Source organism: Chiroxiphia lanceolata, chromosome 2 (genome assembly GCF_009829145.1).
Source record: "Chiroxiphia lanceolata isolate bChiLan1 chromosome 2, bChiLan1.pri, whole genome shotgun sequence".
NCBI lineage: Eukaryota > Metazoa > Chordata > Aves > Passeriformes > Pipridae > Chiroxiphia > Chiroxiphia lanceolata.
In genome coordinates this window covers 111249283-111265761 of record NC_045638.1, presented here as the reverse complement: position 1 = coordinate 111265761, position 16479 = coordinate 111249283, and the positions used below count along the sequence as shown (strand labels likewise).

Below are 16479 nucleotides of genomic sequence, written 5' to 3'. Positions count from 1 at the left end.
ATGCGCTCTAGGGGAGAGCTGAGTATTCTTTGAATCCTGACATAAATTTCTGTCTCTGAGAAGGATTGTTGGTGGGGCAGGATCCGCAAATCCTTTCTAATTGCTCTTGTTCTTATCAAGGGCAAAAGGCAAGCTATTTTTCTTTCCCTTAAAGTTCAATCTCAAGAAGTAAAGAATTCTGACAAGCCTTTTGCTGCAGAAGCTGCAGCTCACAGTCCCAAAATGCTTATTGTTTTATAGCTTTGCAGTCAAAAGCATCCCGTTTTGCTTTGAGCACTGAGACTTTGTCTAGAATTCCCTTTTTTTTTTTTTATTTCATGGAGTTTTAAATTTTTGATAGATAAATCATCTAATGATAGAGAGAAGCCTAAGCAGTTTGAAGGCTAGAGGAACACAAAGCTTTCACCACGCACTGAAGTGGAGTCCAGGCTTTTTATTGCAGTGAGTGACTCACACTGCGGTCTCTCTTTGCTCAGTTGTAGCTGGCAGGAGAATTTATCCAGGAATTTTAATTCCATATTTAAACAGTTTCACAACAGTGGTTATGGCAAAGCTGTGACCTGAGGTCAAGCCTTAATTTTCAGACAAGGAAAACCCCAGGACCTTTTCCTGCGTGCCCCACTCAGTGTACACGCCTGACTGCTGGAACTTAAATGCTAGTGAAGTGTCAGCTCTTCTCAGACAGCTTTAATTCATGTTTATGTGCAATGTGAATAATGACTCACCCAGAAATGCTGTAACTTACTATCTGAGAATCTGAAAGGAACAGGTTTTAAAACTGCCCCTCTGTTCTTGACTGTGTGATCACTACTGTGAGATAGCAGAGTAAAGGCAACCAGCTTAGTTTAAATCTTTGTTGTAGAATTGTACAATTGTTTAGATTGGAAAAGACCACTAAGATCCTGGACTCCAACTGTTAACCCAGCACTGCCAAATTTACCACCAAACCATGACTCTGAGTGCCATATCTACATTTCTTTTAAATACCTCCAGTGACTCCACCATTCCCCTGGGCAGCCTGATCCCCCACACTGCTCAGTAGCCATTGACTCACCTCTCTGGTACACATACGGAACACCTTTTTGTGTCCTTACTTTTAATTAAGTGAGTGAGATTTACAGAATTACGTAGATCCATCTCTATTTCACTGCATTCACAAAAATCCAATCAATTCGCTCCAATGTGGGAGCAGAGTTAGGTCAAAAATGTGTACTTTTGAGATTACCACCCCAGATCTGTTGCATTTTTCAAAAAGCAAACACGTATTTCATAAAGCCTGAGGAATACATAATTTGGTCAACTTAATATTGTGGAAGCATTATCAGTAATCTTCTCCTTCCCATCTGTGATTCTGAACTCTGCACCATTACTTTGATATTTCGTGCTCTCCAATCCATTAACATTTCGGATATGTAGTAGGGGCCAAAGCTTCTCCAAGCACAAGAAATTCAGCAAGATTACAGGATTGGCTTTTACAATGTAGAGTTTAAACAGATTCACTGAAATCTGAGGTGCTACATACACCTGTGGGGGTTCTTTATTAGTGAAGGTAAAGTAAGGCTACTCTGTATTTTTAGAAAGGATAGCTGGATTACCAGTTTTTTTCAAGAAGGATGAGATAGCTGTCAGACTAGTAAGAATTTATAAATTTTCACCAGTGTTCAAAAACTAAGACTATAATTTTTTAAGATCACAATTGCAATATAAGTTACTGTAAAGCTAATTTCCTATACAGCATTATGTATCAACATGAGACAAGATTAGGCTGAGTAGTGTACAAATGCTTTCTGAAAAAATTAGTGGTTTTAAGGATTGGAGTAATTACCATTGTGGATTTTGGGATATAATTGTTCTGTAGTACCAAATCCTGTTTTATTTGAAAATATTTTACTTCTCTGATTAAATATTGGTTCTATTTATTATTTCAAAATTTTATGAATATTTTGTTTTCTCTGGGGACTTCCCATGCATTTTATCAGCTGAATAAATGAAGTAATTCACAAACCAAATGCCTCTTGCTCTCGATGGCTTTAAGGGACCTTGTCATTCCCTGTAGCCTTTTCTCAGGCCCAGCTGTGTGGCTCTGAAATCACTTGGCTGGTAATTAGGTATTTATCAGATTGTTTCTGAAAAGGGATGAGACAGTTATCTGACACAATTATCTCTGAAAATTGAATCCCTCTTTTCTGGTGCTGCTGAGGACATTCAAAGATACTGTGAATGTTTAAAGCTAAATGCCTTTGAAAAACCCTTGCTTTTTTAGATCAGGTGTAACAGTGGAGTGAAAATGCAAAGGAATTTTTTTTAACCTTTCAGACACCAGTTTTTCTTTCTATCAAATGCAGTTTCTTTTCCAAAGTGACTCTGTTGCGAAGTACTTTTGACAACAACCGCTTTACTTCTTTAAATGTCCACTATTTAACAGTGTTTGAACACTGACAGTATTTCTTACAAATCAAGAAATTATTAATTACATCAGGGCATTACTATTTTTTTTTTCCTGTTAAAAAAGTGATGAGTGTGTAGAAAAGCAATTTGGAAACATGGTATTTCATACTGGGAATTCTGCAACAGATATATACCCATTTTTTTTCCCAAACACTCTCTTGAAAGTCTTGGTAGTTGAGAGTTTTTGATTTAATATACCAAGGGACAAAAAGAGATAATGCATGAGTAATATAAGACATGAAAAGGTTTTTTCTTTACTTAGAGTATTTCTTGGTTGTATTTTTAAAAAGCACAAACCCTTTAACATTTGACTAGGGCTTAAAATTTGTCTATTGGGAAAACCCAGGACATATTCCACTGTTACTTAATTTTTCATAAATTTGGATTATTTTGAAAAGGTGACATTTCTTTTAAGAAGTTCAAACATCCTTAAGGGAACCTTTTTAAGTTTAAACTAAAGGTACTTAATTCTTGTATCACCTAAGTGCAAAAGGAGTTTGTAGAACTGAAAGATGGAAGCATCTGATATAATGGAGTAGAATACCTGTTTCTTCCTGACATTAACAAGTGGGAGACTTGTGACTTGAGAAAATTCCAGACTTGAAAAGCAGTGAGAAAATTATTTCATATCATACATGTTGCTTTCTTCTGAATAGATATAACCTAGTATTGATATTTGTAAGTCTTGTAATTTGGGTTCAGAATCGTGTTGAAGTTTTATTTCCTGGTTGTTGAATCACAATCCGAAAAGGAAAAATCTGAGTAAAACAAGGCAAAACATGTAAAAGATAGCAACCTCACAGATAATCCATAAATTTTATTATAATTTTTAATCTCATGACTATATGCAATTTCTTTGCAGATACCGTGCCTCAGTTAGTGATCCAGCTACTAACCAAGAATGCTTTTTTTTTTCTTTCCCCTCCCTGCTTTATACCTGTTTTTGTGTATGGTACCACATCCAAATCCATCTCTGAGTTCCACCCATTTTCCCTTATGGTTTTCTGTAGTGCTGTTACTAAAGGATTTGCTTTCCATTTGCTTGCCCTTATTAAGAGATGGTGTCTTATTACGCAAAAAAGGAGGCCCAGGGAATAGAATTTTGAAAAATATGAAACTGAATTTGAAAAAAGAAAGCTTCAAACAAATATTTCAAAAGTATGTTATTTTAGAGTTGCATGGAGTGAGTCAGCTGAAGCTTCTGCTGATGGTAGTTCTGTTCCTTTGACGGGCTTTTTTAATTATAGAGAAATTCTGTGTTCTACGAGCACGAATTATGCCAGGCTGCCTGACTGCATTTGGGAATAACAACCCAAAATGTTGCTTTTCTCTAGGTGTGAAGCACAAGTAAATTTTATTAGATTAGAGATATCTTTAAAGCTACATCCTCTCACACAGGCTCTCGTGTGTGTGTGTGTGTGTGTGTGTGTGTGTGTGTGTGTGTGTGCGCGCGCGCACACAGACTATCCTGCACTGTAAAGCTTTTGGCTAAGCCTTCAAGGCCTTTTCCCTCTCACTCTCTTGAATAGCTTATTAGAGTGATGATACAAATGTCTTCACTTCTCCATTCTCTTCCCACAGCTTTTAGCTATATCAGCAGTTTCAACAAAAAAGGCTAATTAACAGAATGAAATCACCTTCTGGATTTGAGGAAAGTTTTGTCCAATGAATTCACTGGTGACTGTTACCAATTACCTTTTGGCCTCTCATTGCTCCCCTGAGAGTCACTGAATATAAAACAGAGAACCAAATCTGCAGTACTGCGGGTCTGTGCAAAATAATAGTTTGCAAGTTAGAATTGATTTTTGCATTCCAGGGGAATAATCAGCCTGAACACAACAAGCACAGTGATGACAGGCGATGGCTTACAATACTGCACAGCATATTTAAGTGTTTGCCTGGCTGCATGTTCTGTTTCCCTGTGGGATCATAAGGTTATTCCCCAAAAAATGTCATCACAAACCCTCTCAATCCTCAGTCAACCTCATTTACATTTTTTTTTTGACATGAATTGAGGACTTTTCACAGCATGAATTATTATTTTAGTAATTATACTTTTTTTCCCCTATATCTTTTTTTTCTTTTAAACCCTAAAAGACATGCTGAGCATATTATCTCCATGCAGTCTGCCCCTGCCCCAGGATCATGTAGTGCTGCCAGCTTTTCTAGTCACACTGCACTACAGCTTCTGAGCATTTTATGACTAGTTTTCAGTGACAGGGGAGCCTTCCCTTATTCTGTGCTAGACACTTTATGTTATACTTCCCAAAACAGACTGGATTTCTGATTTTGGTGCTGTGATCCCCAAGCAAGGAAGTGGGATAATCACAGGGGAGGCAGGGAGGAGATCATCTAGTTCAATGTCCTGCTCAGAGCAGGGTCAGCCAGGGCAGGTTGCCTGGGATTGTGCTTTGTCAGGTTTTGCATATAAAGGATGGAGTCTCCACATTTCTCTGGGCTTACCTGTTCCACTGTCCATTCACCCTCACAGTAGAAAAGTTTTTTTTCTTATTTTTAAGTGGAATTTTCTGTGTTTCAATTTCTGCTTTTAGTCCTGTCAATGGGCACCACTGCCAAAAGCTTGGCTCTCTCTTTTTTATTCCATCACAGCAGGTATTTATCTATATGAATCAGATTCCCCTTAGACTTCTCTTCTGCTGGCTGAACAGTCCCAACCTCTCCCCAAATGACAGATGCTCCTACTCATTCATCATTTTTGTGCCCCTCTGCTGAATTTTCTCTCCTGTCAGTCTTGTACTGGAAAACTCAATACTGGACCTGGCACTCCAGGTATGACCTCACCACTGCTGAGGAGAGAGAGAGGAAGGAATCTCTCTCTCCACCTGCTGTCAGTGCTCTTCCCAGAATAGTCCAGGATACCTTTGGCCTTCTTTGCTGCAAGGGCATGTTGTTACTCAACATTTTGCCCAGCAGAAGCCCCGGGTCCCTCTTGACAGAGCTGCTTTCCAGCCAGTTGGCCTCTAGTGTGTGCTTGTGCCTCAGATTATTGCTCACCACGTGCAAGATTTGGGATTTACCTTTGTTAAACTGCATGAGCTTGTCCAACCTGCAGAGGTCCTTCTGGATAGCAGTATGACCATCTGGTGTATCAGTGATTCCACCCAGTTTTATGTCATCTGCAAACTTGCTGAGGTTGTACTTGTCTTACTGTCCAGGTAACTGGTAAAGATGTCAAACCAGTAGCAACCCCTGGGGTGTTACACAAGGGACTGGTCTCTAGCTAGACTTTGTGATGCTGATAACATTGCTTTAAACCTGACAGTTCAGCCAGTTTTCAGTCCACCTCACTCTCTGCTGTTCTAGCTTGTACTTCATCAGCTTCTTTATGAGAATCTAATGGAAGAAAGCGTCAAAGACCTTCTTATAGTCAAGATAAGAAACATCCAGTGGTCTCCCTTTACCTACCAAGCCAGTCATCTCATCATAGAAAGCTTTCAGGTTGGTTAAACGTGATTTCCTCTTTATAAAACCATGTTGACTACTCCTTATCACCTTCTTGTCTTTCCATGAGTATGGAGATGGTCTCCAGAATAGGTTCATCCATCACCTTCTCAGGGATGGAAATGATGCTCTTCCCTGGATCCTTCATCCAGGGGCAACACTTGTTTTCTTCTAGTTCTCGGGAACCTCTCCTGATCCTCACAACTTTTCAAAGCTAATCAGGGAGTCACTTTGCAGAGATGTTGGCCAGCTCCCTCAGCTCTCATGGGTGCATCCTGTCAGGTTCCAGGGACTGATGTGTATGTGTGTGTACAGGTTGTTTAAGTGCTTCCTAACCTGATCAGCCTCCACTGAGAGAAGTCTTTAGCATTAGTTCAGACTTCTCCTCTGGTTCCAGAGGCCTGGGATTCCTGAAGGCTGGTCTTTCCAACACAAGCTGAGATAAAAGAAGGCATCAAATACCTCAGTCTTTTTCACATCCTTTGTCATCAGGTCCTGCATCTCATTTTCCCTGGTCTTCTTTTTGGTGCTTATGTACTTGCAGAAGTTTGTCTTGCTGCCCTTCATAGACCTTGTCAGACTGACCTCCAGGTGGGTTTTGTTTTTCCCTAACCCCAGCCCTGCTTGCTCAGACAGTGCCTCTATTGCTCCTGACAGAGCAGGCTGCAAATACACAGAGCAGTAAGTGCTGGGTAACCTAATTTGAGTCCTTGACAGAGACCAGCAGTCTGGGGGTCAGGCAGGGGCAGGAGCCTGCAGAGCACTGTCAATTTGCTCGAGTGGCCCCAATTTCTGCCTGAAGAATAAGGCAAAATCTCCCTGCAGCATTTTCTTCCTTCTAGTCCTTTGTGTTTAGTCTTTGCACTGAGCTGATTTTTACATAGTGCTGTCTAATAACGAATGGATACTAAATCACCTTTCCTGCTGCAGGGGAGCCACGGTGTGAATGGCAGTGGTGGTAGAGGGAACATGGTACATAGACAGACTAAAGAATCTTGACACTTGGGGAATCTCCTAAGACTGATTGCTTGGGAAGTTTGCGATTCTGTTCTGATGGTGTAGAGTGATAACCATAAACCCTTAAAAGAAAGAGCCCTATCTGACCTGTTCTTTTTTTTTTTCTTTTGAGTCACATACTTTTATATGTATATTTCTGATTAAAAAAAAATGAAATTACTTTATACGTACCTGAAGAATATGTTTAAAAAATCAGACAGAGATAATACAATTCATAGGACAATTTTTTTTTCATTCTGTTTACACCCCTTAACACTCCACTTCATGCTACATACCTTGCATTGCACATTCATTGCATTGTAAATGTATTGCTTCCTTACATAGAAATCATGTTCTGTTGCTCACTTCCTCACTTATGCACTCCTTCCCGAGGAAAGCTTCTTTGTTCAAGTTGTCCATTAATCAAGATTAATCTCAGTTTGTATGGTCAGACATGAAGGAAACATTAGAGATGAGCAGAACTTCTGGTAGGGAGATTGTTTATGAGACCAAGGCTGTCTCTTTTGCCATGAGTTTGACTCCTCACACTGAGCTTTCATGTGCAGGCAGCATAGTGGAGGGAGTTTAAAGTTTAGGCTACAGTTCATGTCACATACCATATTTTGTGAGGCTTATAATGCTGTTTGGGTTTCTGCTGCAGTCTTCAAGTACAAGGGGATGAGTATGGATGCACCTTTTTTATTTGACTTGCTCTAGGTGAACTATTCCTATGGTACTGCTTAGGCTGTAAATATACCATACAGAAATCAAGTCAGTTAAAATCTGGGTAAGAATGTCTTACATATAAGTTTGTCATCTGCCAGCTTGGAAATGTAAATTGAGCACATTCAATGCATTATTCCTCTTATTAATAAGAATTATTTTACTCTTGGGTTTCTCACCACATTAAAAAAAAATTGCAAACCTCAGCTTAAAGTAAGTAAAGCGTAAATCTTCCATCATAACTATTAAAACTGACCTAACAGTTGGTGTTAGAAAAGCAACTGTCTGGGAATACTAAAAGATTAAATAAGGTGAGCTTCATGAATGTCTGCTAAAACATTCTGTCACTGAAAGGATTATAGTCCAGATCCATAGATGTATTATACTGATAACTACTCTGTTTAAATAGATTTATAATTTTTAAGCTGCTTTGATCTTAGTAGAATTGATTTACTTTATAACAGAAGAGGAACTAGCCAGACTTCTTTTCCCCTAGTTCATCAAACCCCTGTCATTTTTGATCCTAAATGGAAGCTGTTGAGACAATGTATGGCAGTGCTTCCTTCCCATCCTCCTGGAACTCCAAATAATAACAAAGACCGGATGTTTAAAGTAGTAGAGGGAAGTTCTTAATTTCAGTGAAATTAATGCATAGGAGAAGTAAGTTCAGAAGTATTTTCAGCCTAAACAGAGATGACCAGATAACTGGGTGTCCTGCTAGTAGACAGGACTGAAAGGATTGAAAGTATAGGAAGGACCATCCACTATCAGTAGGCCTAACAAAGCTTTTGAAAACTCTTGATTTCCAAATTAGTTAACATTGCTTCAAAAGGAACATTTTATTTTTTTTTTTTCTCCTTTCAGTGAAATTTTGCCAGTTCACTCCAAAATGGCCTTTGGGTACATGGCAAATCAAAATTCTGTCTACTCTTGTAGGTAAACCATCTTTTTTAGCATAATGTTTATCAAAGTGCATAGATATTGTAAAGGGAAGTTATTTTTCCAATAATTACCTAGTTTTGTGTCCTTTTTTTTCTACTCAATGCACTGTCAAAATCTAATCTTAGGAATCTGGTTACTGTTTCTAAGAGAAACATCAATAATTATCAAATTCAAAAAGAAAAAGAGATGAAAATAAAACCAGCACTGGTTTTGGTCTTGTCTCAGTGTCTTTGCTTTTGCACTGCCTATAGTGATAAATAGCACTATACTTTAAAAGTGGAAGAAAATTAGACCCTTTCCCTTCATTTACCATAGTGCTTCTTTCCCCTCTGGGTTTGTGCAGTTTAATTTCCCATTGATTCTTTAATGATTATAATGTCATAGAGAAGGCAGTGTTTGTCTTCATTGTGCACTCTGGATAACATGCCAGACCTGAACCTTTTGTTGCACGTTCTGGTGTAGGTCTGTGGTCATTTGACTTGGAGTTAAGTGAGGTCTCAGACCAGCTGAAGACTGTATGGTGAGTGCATCCTTCTTCTGTCACTGGCAACATCTAATTAGTGCCAGTCCTTATGCTGCAATATTAGTTTTGTAGGTCAGACATTGAAAGACTAATTGCAGAGAAGGGCTAAACACAAACCATGGGCTCAGTTATTGTAATCAAAAAGGTAAAGCTTATGACACTTGAGAAATTTGTATATGAATAGAAGTTCTAAATGCTTGTGGCAGGTATTTCACAGGCTTTTAGCACGTCCTAAGGGAAAGGACGTTTTAAATTCCCAGCCGAATCCCTTTGGTAGTGATAGATTTCTGTGGGTTTCCTCCATTGCAGTGTGGTACCAGAACTGTGGTACAGTGGCAGTAGGTGATGATAAGGAAGATCTTGTTTCTCTTTTGTTGAGCTCCACTTCTGTCTGAAAACCATTTTCCATTCTGATGACATCTCTTTCTGCTTTATCTTTCCTGTGATCAGTGCTACTCTTTCAGAAGCACTGTACCCCATATAGAGGATTAACATCCTATTCAGGATTGTTTTCAAGGAATATCTACAGGAATGGTTTTTAAATTGTAGACTGAAAAGATTTGTTTTCATATTAAAATTATCTGGCTTAATTAAAGCCATCTTCACTGAAAATTTCTGTAAGAATACTATTTTTAATAACACTGGAATAATTTCAGGTTTTAGAATTATTATATTTCAAACATAAGCCACAAGCAGAATTAGAGGGCAGAAAAGGTTTTAACAAAACCGCCAAGCAGTCATGATCTGAGCTCCACAGGGAGCTTTATCACATACAAAGAGATTAAAAAGAAGTCATAGTCTACTGATTAAGTAAATGGAAGAGAGAGGCATGGAAAGACAAAATGTTGGATTCATGCCTGGGATGCCTTCACAGAGAGCGTGAGTGCCATAAAGTATGTTGCTGGAATTCAACTCTCCCTTGCAACTTTATGATTGGGGTGCAACTTTATGATTGGGCTAAAGAGCAAAATTTATTTCTGATTAAAATAGAGTTGGATGGCGCAAAAAAAAGATAAAAATTAAAACTCTCTTCCCCCCCCCCCCGTTTTTTCTGAGGCCCAACTCCATCCCTTCATTCTCAACTCTTCCACCTCTGCTCCCCTACCTTTCACTGCAGTGCTGCAGTGGTGCAGGGGGATGGGGAATGGGAGGTTGTGGTTGGTCCATAACAGCTCCTCTATGCCTCTCCTCCTTCCCTGCTCCAGTGTGATTACTTCCCATGGGTTGCAATCCTTCAAGATAAATCTGCTCCTCTCTGGGCTGTAGTGTGGACACCTGCTCCAGTGTAGTCCTCTCCACGGGATGCAGGATATCCTTTTCTGGCACCTGGAGCAACTCTTATCCCTCCTCCTCCTTTTATCTCGGTGTTCCTTCTCCTCATATTGTAGTGACAAAGTAAAACTTTAAGTGAAAGTGTTATTTTTTTCATCGCATTTTGGTTTTTTCTTTAATGAAGCAAAATCAAAGGGCTGCCTCATCAGCTTGGCATTAGAAACAATATTCAATCTTGTATTTGCAGCAGAAAGTAAAGATGAAGAAACCATGGGAGTGTGAAACCAAAGTAGTAAATAGTTTTATTACATGTTAATAAATGTTGTATTACTGTACAGAGAAAGAGAGACTGATCTCCCAAAGACCTGAGCTTGCAAATCCTCATTTCATTCTTGGAGTCACATCATGAATAGTTTGGAGCAGCATGTAACACCTTGGCCATTAATTGCCATTAACTTTGCCATTAAGAGCTGTCAAGCTTTTTGCAACACAAGAGCAACCACACAAGTGATGGGGGAAATTAAAAGAATGGGAGTGGAAGGAACTTGGGGGTTCTGAGTGCAGTGCAGATGAAAAAAAAAAAAAAGAATATTTTGTGGGATTCAGGTAAGAGTAGTAGGAAATGGAGTATTATAATTTGTGGTTGTTAAGAAAACAGAAGCACAGGTGTAACACAAGAAGCAAATATAAAATGCAGCACGTGTAGGGGATTGAATCTGTTCATATTTAACTTATTTATGCAATTTTGAACATTCAAAAGTGTCATGTGACACTGAATGCTAGACACAAGTCTTCTATCTGTACTTATTAAATATGTATTAGGTTTACATCTGAAAATTCTCTGTCTCAACAGATTGAACAAGTGACTGGTGGCACTATAGTTTTCTTCGCTGTTCTGATTCTGTCTGCTGGCATTTAGTAATATAGGAGTCAGAATCCAAACTGGTTATCTCTGATTACATGTTCTTAACTACAAGAGGAAAAAGTACAAGGAGAGAGAATCTAAGAAGTGCAGTTTTAGTGTTATTAAGGTCTGATATAGTTACTTATTGCCAGAGTAGAGTTTGATCTGTCAGCACGTATCCCATGGTTTCCAGTTGTTGATTAGGGTCAGGCAGTTGTGCACATCTCATAACTTGACAGGCACTTAGAATAGTGTGTAATACACCAAATGTTTCTTAGAAACCTGTAAAGGAAAGGCATTTTGAACAGGCTGCTGTGTTGTGAACAAGGCCTGAGGAACAGGGAGGTTGTGGGATCTCCCTCTCTGGACACATTCAAAACCCACCTGGATGTGTTCCTGTGCCACCTGCTCCAGGTGACCCTGCCTTGCCAGAGGGGTTGGACTAGATGATCTCCAGAGGTCCCTTCCAACCCTAACAATTCTGTGATCTCTGGCAAAGTCGATACTGAATATTAATGTAGCTGAAGTGTGACAAAAAAAATCCAGCATGAGCAGAGATAACTTTTCAGCACTGGTGGAGTCGCGAATGCTTGTTAACCTACAGGTGTGGTGGTCAGAAAAATGAGTTTAAAAGTCATATTTTGATAAAAAATGTTTTGTTTTCTGATAATTTTTTTAATTCAAAATATTGTCCTCATAAGATTTCATTTTCCTGTCAGTTGGATGTATGTTTTTGGCCTTTAAGAACACAGAAACTCATTGGAAAGTTGTCTTAATTGTTAAAGTTATTAATGGGTAAAATTATCCCTAATACTTATTCAGTGAAACATCATGTCATAAGGGGACTGGTAGAAAGTTTTAACCCTGCTTTCATAGTAAAGCTGAATAGCATTAAAGTGTTTTCAACTTATGCAAGGGTTTAAGTATTTCCTTGCACTGAGATGAATTAAACATGCACTTAATTATCTTACTGAAGTGAAGCAATTTCTTTAGTAACTTAACCAAACAACATGCAGCACTTCAAAATACACATGTGCACTATGGGGCTCCTCGTGTCTCCCTTTAAAACATCTGTTTTGGGGTTGTCTACTCTGCAAGGATAGTTAATATTCTGGTTGTGGTTTACAACTGCTTGAGTGCTTGATAATTTAACATTATTTTAATAACTAAAGCTGTATTGAAACCAGCATACTTCATAGAGTTACAGTGGGCAAAAATATTTGGAACTACCTTAAATTTATCATTAATTCCTCTGTTCTTATTTCCATTGTGTGTTGCAGGTGACATTTACGTTAGCGCTGCCGAGCTGGTGTAATGCGAGGAAGGACACATCATGAAATGGAAACATTATCCTTTTTTGGTCATAGTAGCTGTATTCAGCCTTTCCAGATGCCATCAGTTACTGGGCCAGCTCATTCCAGGTAGGTACCTCTTGTTTAAACATGTGTTCATGTTTCTATGAGTCATGATGTGTGCAGGAGTATACCTGAAGTTCTCTCTTGGTGTGTTAATGTGTGTGTGTGTAGCTGAGAAATTTATGAGCAAATCTCCATATGTAACACACAGGATTTAATAATTCAGCTGTGTTGTTTATGCTACAATCAATTGCTTTATTGATTGCAAAGGAAATTATAGAAAAGGAATAGCATGAAAATATAAGTGCGAGAAGGTTAAGGCGACTATTAAAGCATTCCTTTGATTAGCACTTGGTGGAGGAAAGACAGTGCAGGAACAGACCTGAACATCAAAGGGAATTGGAAATCTATAGAGAACCTTCCTGAAGAAGGAGCAAAACAGCAGCAACTGTGAAATGCTGAAATTCAGTGTTTCAGTGAGGCCCTAGACACCAGGCATTGTCCTGGTGCTTGTGTGTGGCAATTGTTACTGGTGCAGAGAGGAGTTGCAGGTGTGCATAAAAATGGCAAGATACTATCCAGCTTTATAGAGAAGGTGGTGGTAAAACAGGCAGCCTGTATTGTTTCATCAAACAGTGGATTTTTGTTAAAGTAACACACAGGAAACAAAATGTGTTTTGTTGTGTTGTTTATTGGTTTTGGTTTTTTTAAGAATAAATCTGTAAAAACTTTAATATTTGTAAAGAAAAATCCAAACAACCTTTGATCCATGCTGCTAATGATGTACAACCTTTCAGGAAAACACAGTAACTACAGTGGGAAAACAAAAGCTACATGATGTTTTTTAGTGGTTGGTTTTTTCTACTTTGAATCTGAATAATAATGCAGAAGATTTCACTGGCTGACTTTCTGAGTTGAATATGTTGTGCATACAGAATTTTGTGGTTATGCAATTCTTTTCCATATATCTCTGGACAACTAGCTCAGATATAGACTACTGAATGAAAAGAGAAAGGAAAAGGTTTTCCTCATGGATTTGTTCACCTGTAATGAATGGTGGTTCACAGAAAATAAATTAAGGAAATGAATTGTTGTTTTTTTTTTTTTTCCCTGGCTTTGCTGGTTTCAAATGCAAAAAGACTCTAGAATAAAGGAAGATGTAAGTTAAAATTATCATTTTAAAAGTTTGACCTCAGACTTCAAACATAATCTCAAAGCAATTTACCTGTCACAAAGACATCTACTGCTCATTTTAAAAGGAACGCCTGCAGATCCAAATGTATTTGCGTGATAGCTACCTCCATCCACTTGCATTGGTTTCAATTTAGTCCTGGTTTTGTAGTCTCCACTAAAAAGACTGTTTGCATTGTATTACTTTTTCCATCAAATTAGTTTCAGAATAAAATCACAGGTGGCATTTTGATTTTTTTTGTCCCTGCTTTGTAATTTTCATCACAGACCTCAGACTTGAACCAAGAGATTACTGTACTTGGCCAGACATCAGCATGCTCAGCCTTGCTGGCAGGGTGCCAGGAGTGTGATTATCACAAAAGATCAAATAAAGCAGGATTATTTTTTTCCCTTTAAGCAGTTCATCCCATTCATTTTGCTCTTTTCATGTCTATTCCTTACAAAGGCACATCTCTTTTTGGTTTTTTTTTCAATTCACAGAAAGAGCAAAATACCTGTGCAAAATCTCAAACTTTTTCCTTAATTTAATGGGGGAAAAAGAAATAATGATTCTTTAGAATTCGGCTGTAGCCATAAAAAAATATCAATAGAGCAATAGGTAACAGCTTTTCCTGAGGATTGTTAAAAGCACTAAGCAACTAAAATGTCTGTCATCATAGTACCACTAAATTGTGTTATTTTATTTCAATAAAAAACGTGCTTTTAAAATAACAAATTTAATGGAATTATTTTTAGATCATGGTATTAGAAACCTTTAAAAAATGAAATTTTATGGTTTCAAACTTTCCATTTCCATCTTACCTAAAAATTGAAAATTGTTCCAGCTTACTGATGACACAGCTTGTCATGTGAAATTAAAGCTATCAGAAATGTGTTAAAGCTTCCCCTCAGAACTGGAATACTCAGCTTTGGTAAAATGTGATGGATTTTAATGGTGGCCCCATAACTTTGAAACATTTGTTGTAGTTTTTGCTGAATCTTTTCATGTATTCTTGTTGAGTCTCACTCTTTTGCATATGGGGTCCACAGGGAAGTACTGTCTCCCCCCTTTATTAAAATCACGGCTGAGCCTTTCATCTCATGTCATTACATCTTACCTCTAATTCACATATAAAATACACTCACAATTCCACTATGACTGTCTCCTGAGGCATAAAGTATCTCTGCCTTGGCACATCTTTATTTAATCAGGGATTGAACATTATCTGGGAAAGATGTGATTTTTTTTTTCTCCTTCTTTCCAGTTGCTCTGCATATTTAAAAACTGAAAAACTTGATAGCTGATTTTAAAGTGCACTGATCTAAGAAAACATGGCATTAACTAATGCCATATCATGTTTAGATGCATATGTCAAGGTCTGTGTTTTCAGTTAAGTCATTAGAATGTTTTAAAGTTACCAGTTTGTAAAAAACAAAACAAAAACCAACCAACCAACCAAAAAAAAATCCAAACCAAACAAAAAAACCTATAAGTTTAACCTACAGCAAAAGGTTTTAATAACTTAAACTAATTTTTTTTTTGTCTCTTTAACATCAGTAGAAGTGACTTGAAGCTTTCAAATTTGTGGTCTATTAATAAAGACAAAAGAGCAATCCTCATGGATTTGGCTGGGTTTGGGATCGGGTCCTTTAGCAGTGAGTGTTGTGGAAGTGCCCTCCATCTGAACTGGAGCAGATGCCACATATGTGGGATCTTGTCAATCCTTGAGCTTCACAGAGATATCTGGACAAGGTCAGTCTTGTAATAACATGGAATAGCAAATCTTGAATGCTCATGGTAGATCATTAATAGGGTTTAATTAGATTGTTAGAATTAATAGATTAATAGGATTTTCTGTAGATCTCTCAGAGAGGAGGATGAGGAGAAAGCCATTTCTAAACCCAGATTTTGGAGAAATTTTGATAGGAGCTTCTAGACCCCTATTTTCCACAAGTACCATGCACTGTTTCTCCAGGAAATACGTTTCCTTTAAGAGATGCAGATATGTAACAAAGCATGAGTATATAAAACATACATCATGAAAGATAAATTTGGAAAATGTGTGTCACTATTGTAAGTTTAAAAAAAAAAAAAATCAAAAACTGACTCTCTCTGGTAATCATAGAAGCTTACTGAAATCCTAAAGAGTAGCAGTTCAGGATTTAACTTCTTCTGGAGCAGAAAATAATGTTTTAAATTTTCTTTTCCTTAATACTTCTTGGCTTATTAATGAAATACTACAGGAAATAAGTTCACTCTCCTAGCTCCTTTGCCTTTTTTCAACAGGAGACAATTATTCATAGTGAAACTTCCATAAATTCAGATTGTCTTTCTGTCATTGCCTCTAAGATGCTATAGTATAAGATATCCTTTTGGAATCTTGAAAGTCTTACATTAGAGCTGTTGTCAAGTTAATCATAATTCAGTAACATAAGTAACTGAATTTTTTGTTATCATCTTTTTGTTTTTTTAAATCACTGTTAACTTTTCAGTACCCAAAACTTTGTGATCTGGCTAATGAAAACAAGAGTTGTAGTTTTAAGCTACTTGTCACATTGTTGAGTTTGTTCTCTAAATATGGTACTTGAGATTTATACATGTGATTGATACATTTTGACAAAAAATTCTGTATTCCTCTAGTTTCCCTGGAACCTGTGAAGGTACCTTGAATAAATGGTTCCTA

The 16479-nt window shown here is 37.8% G+C and overlaps 1 protein-coding gene across 4 annotated transcripts in view; it reads left to right on the top strand.

Moving 5' to 3' along the window:
* Positions 1-16479, top strand: part of ROBO1 (roundabout guidance receptor 1) — a 711169-nt gene that overhangs the window by 77584 nt on the left and 617106 nt on the right. For all 4 annotated transcript variants that reach the window (XM_032679893.1, XM_032679894.1, XM_032679895.1 and 1 more), the window contains exon 2: positions 12551-12691. In XM_032679893.1, the coding sequence (XP_032535784.1) occupies positions 12604-12691 (88 nt within the window). In that variant the 5' untranslated portion in view covers positions 12551-12603. The remainder of the gene's footprint in view (positions 1-12550; positions 12692-16479) is intronic.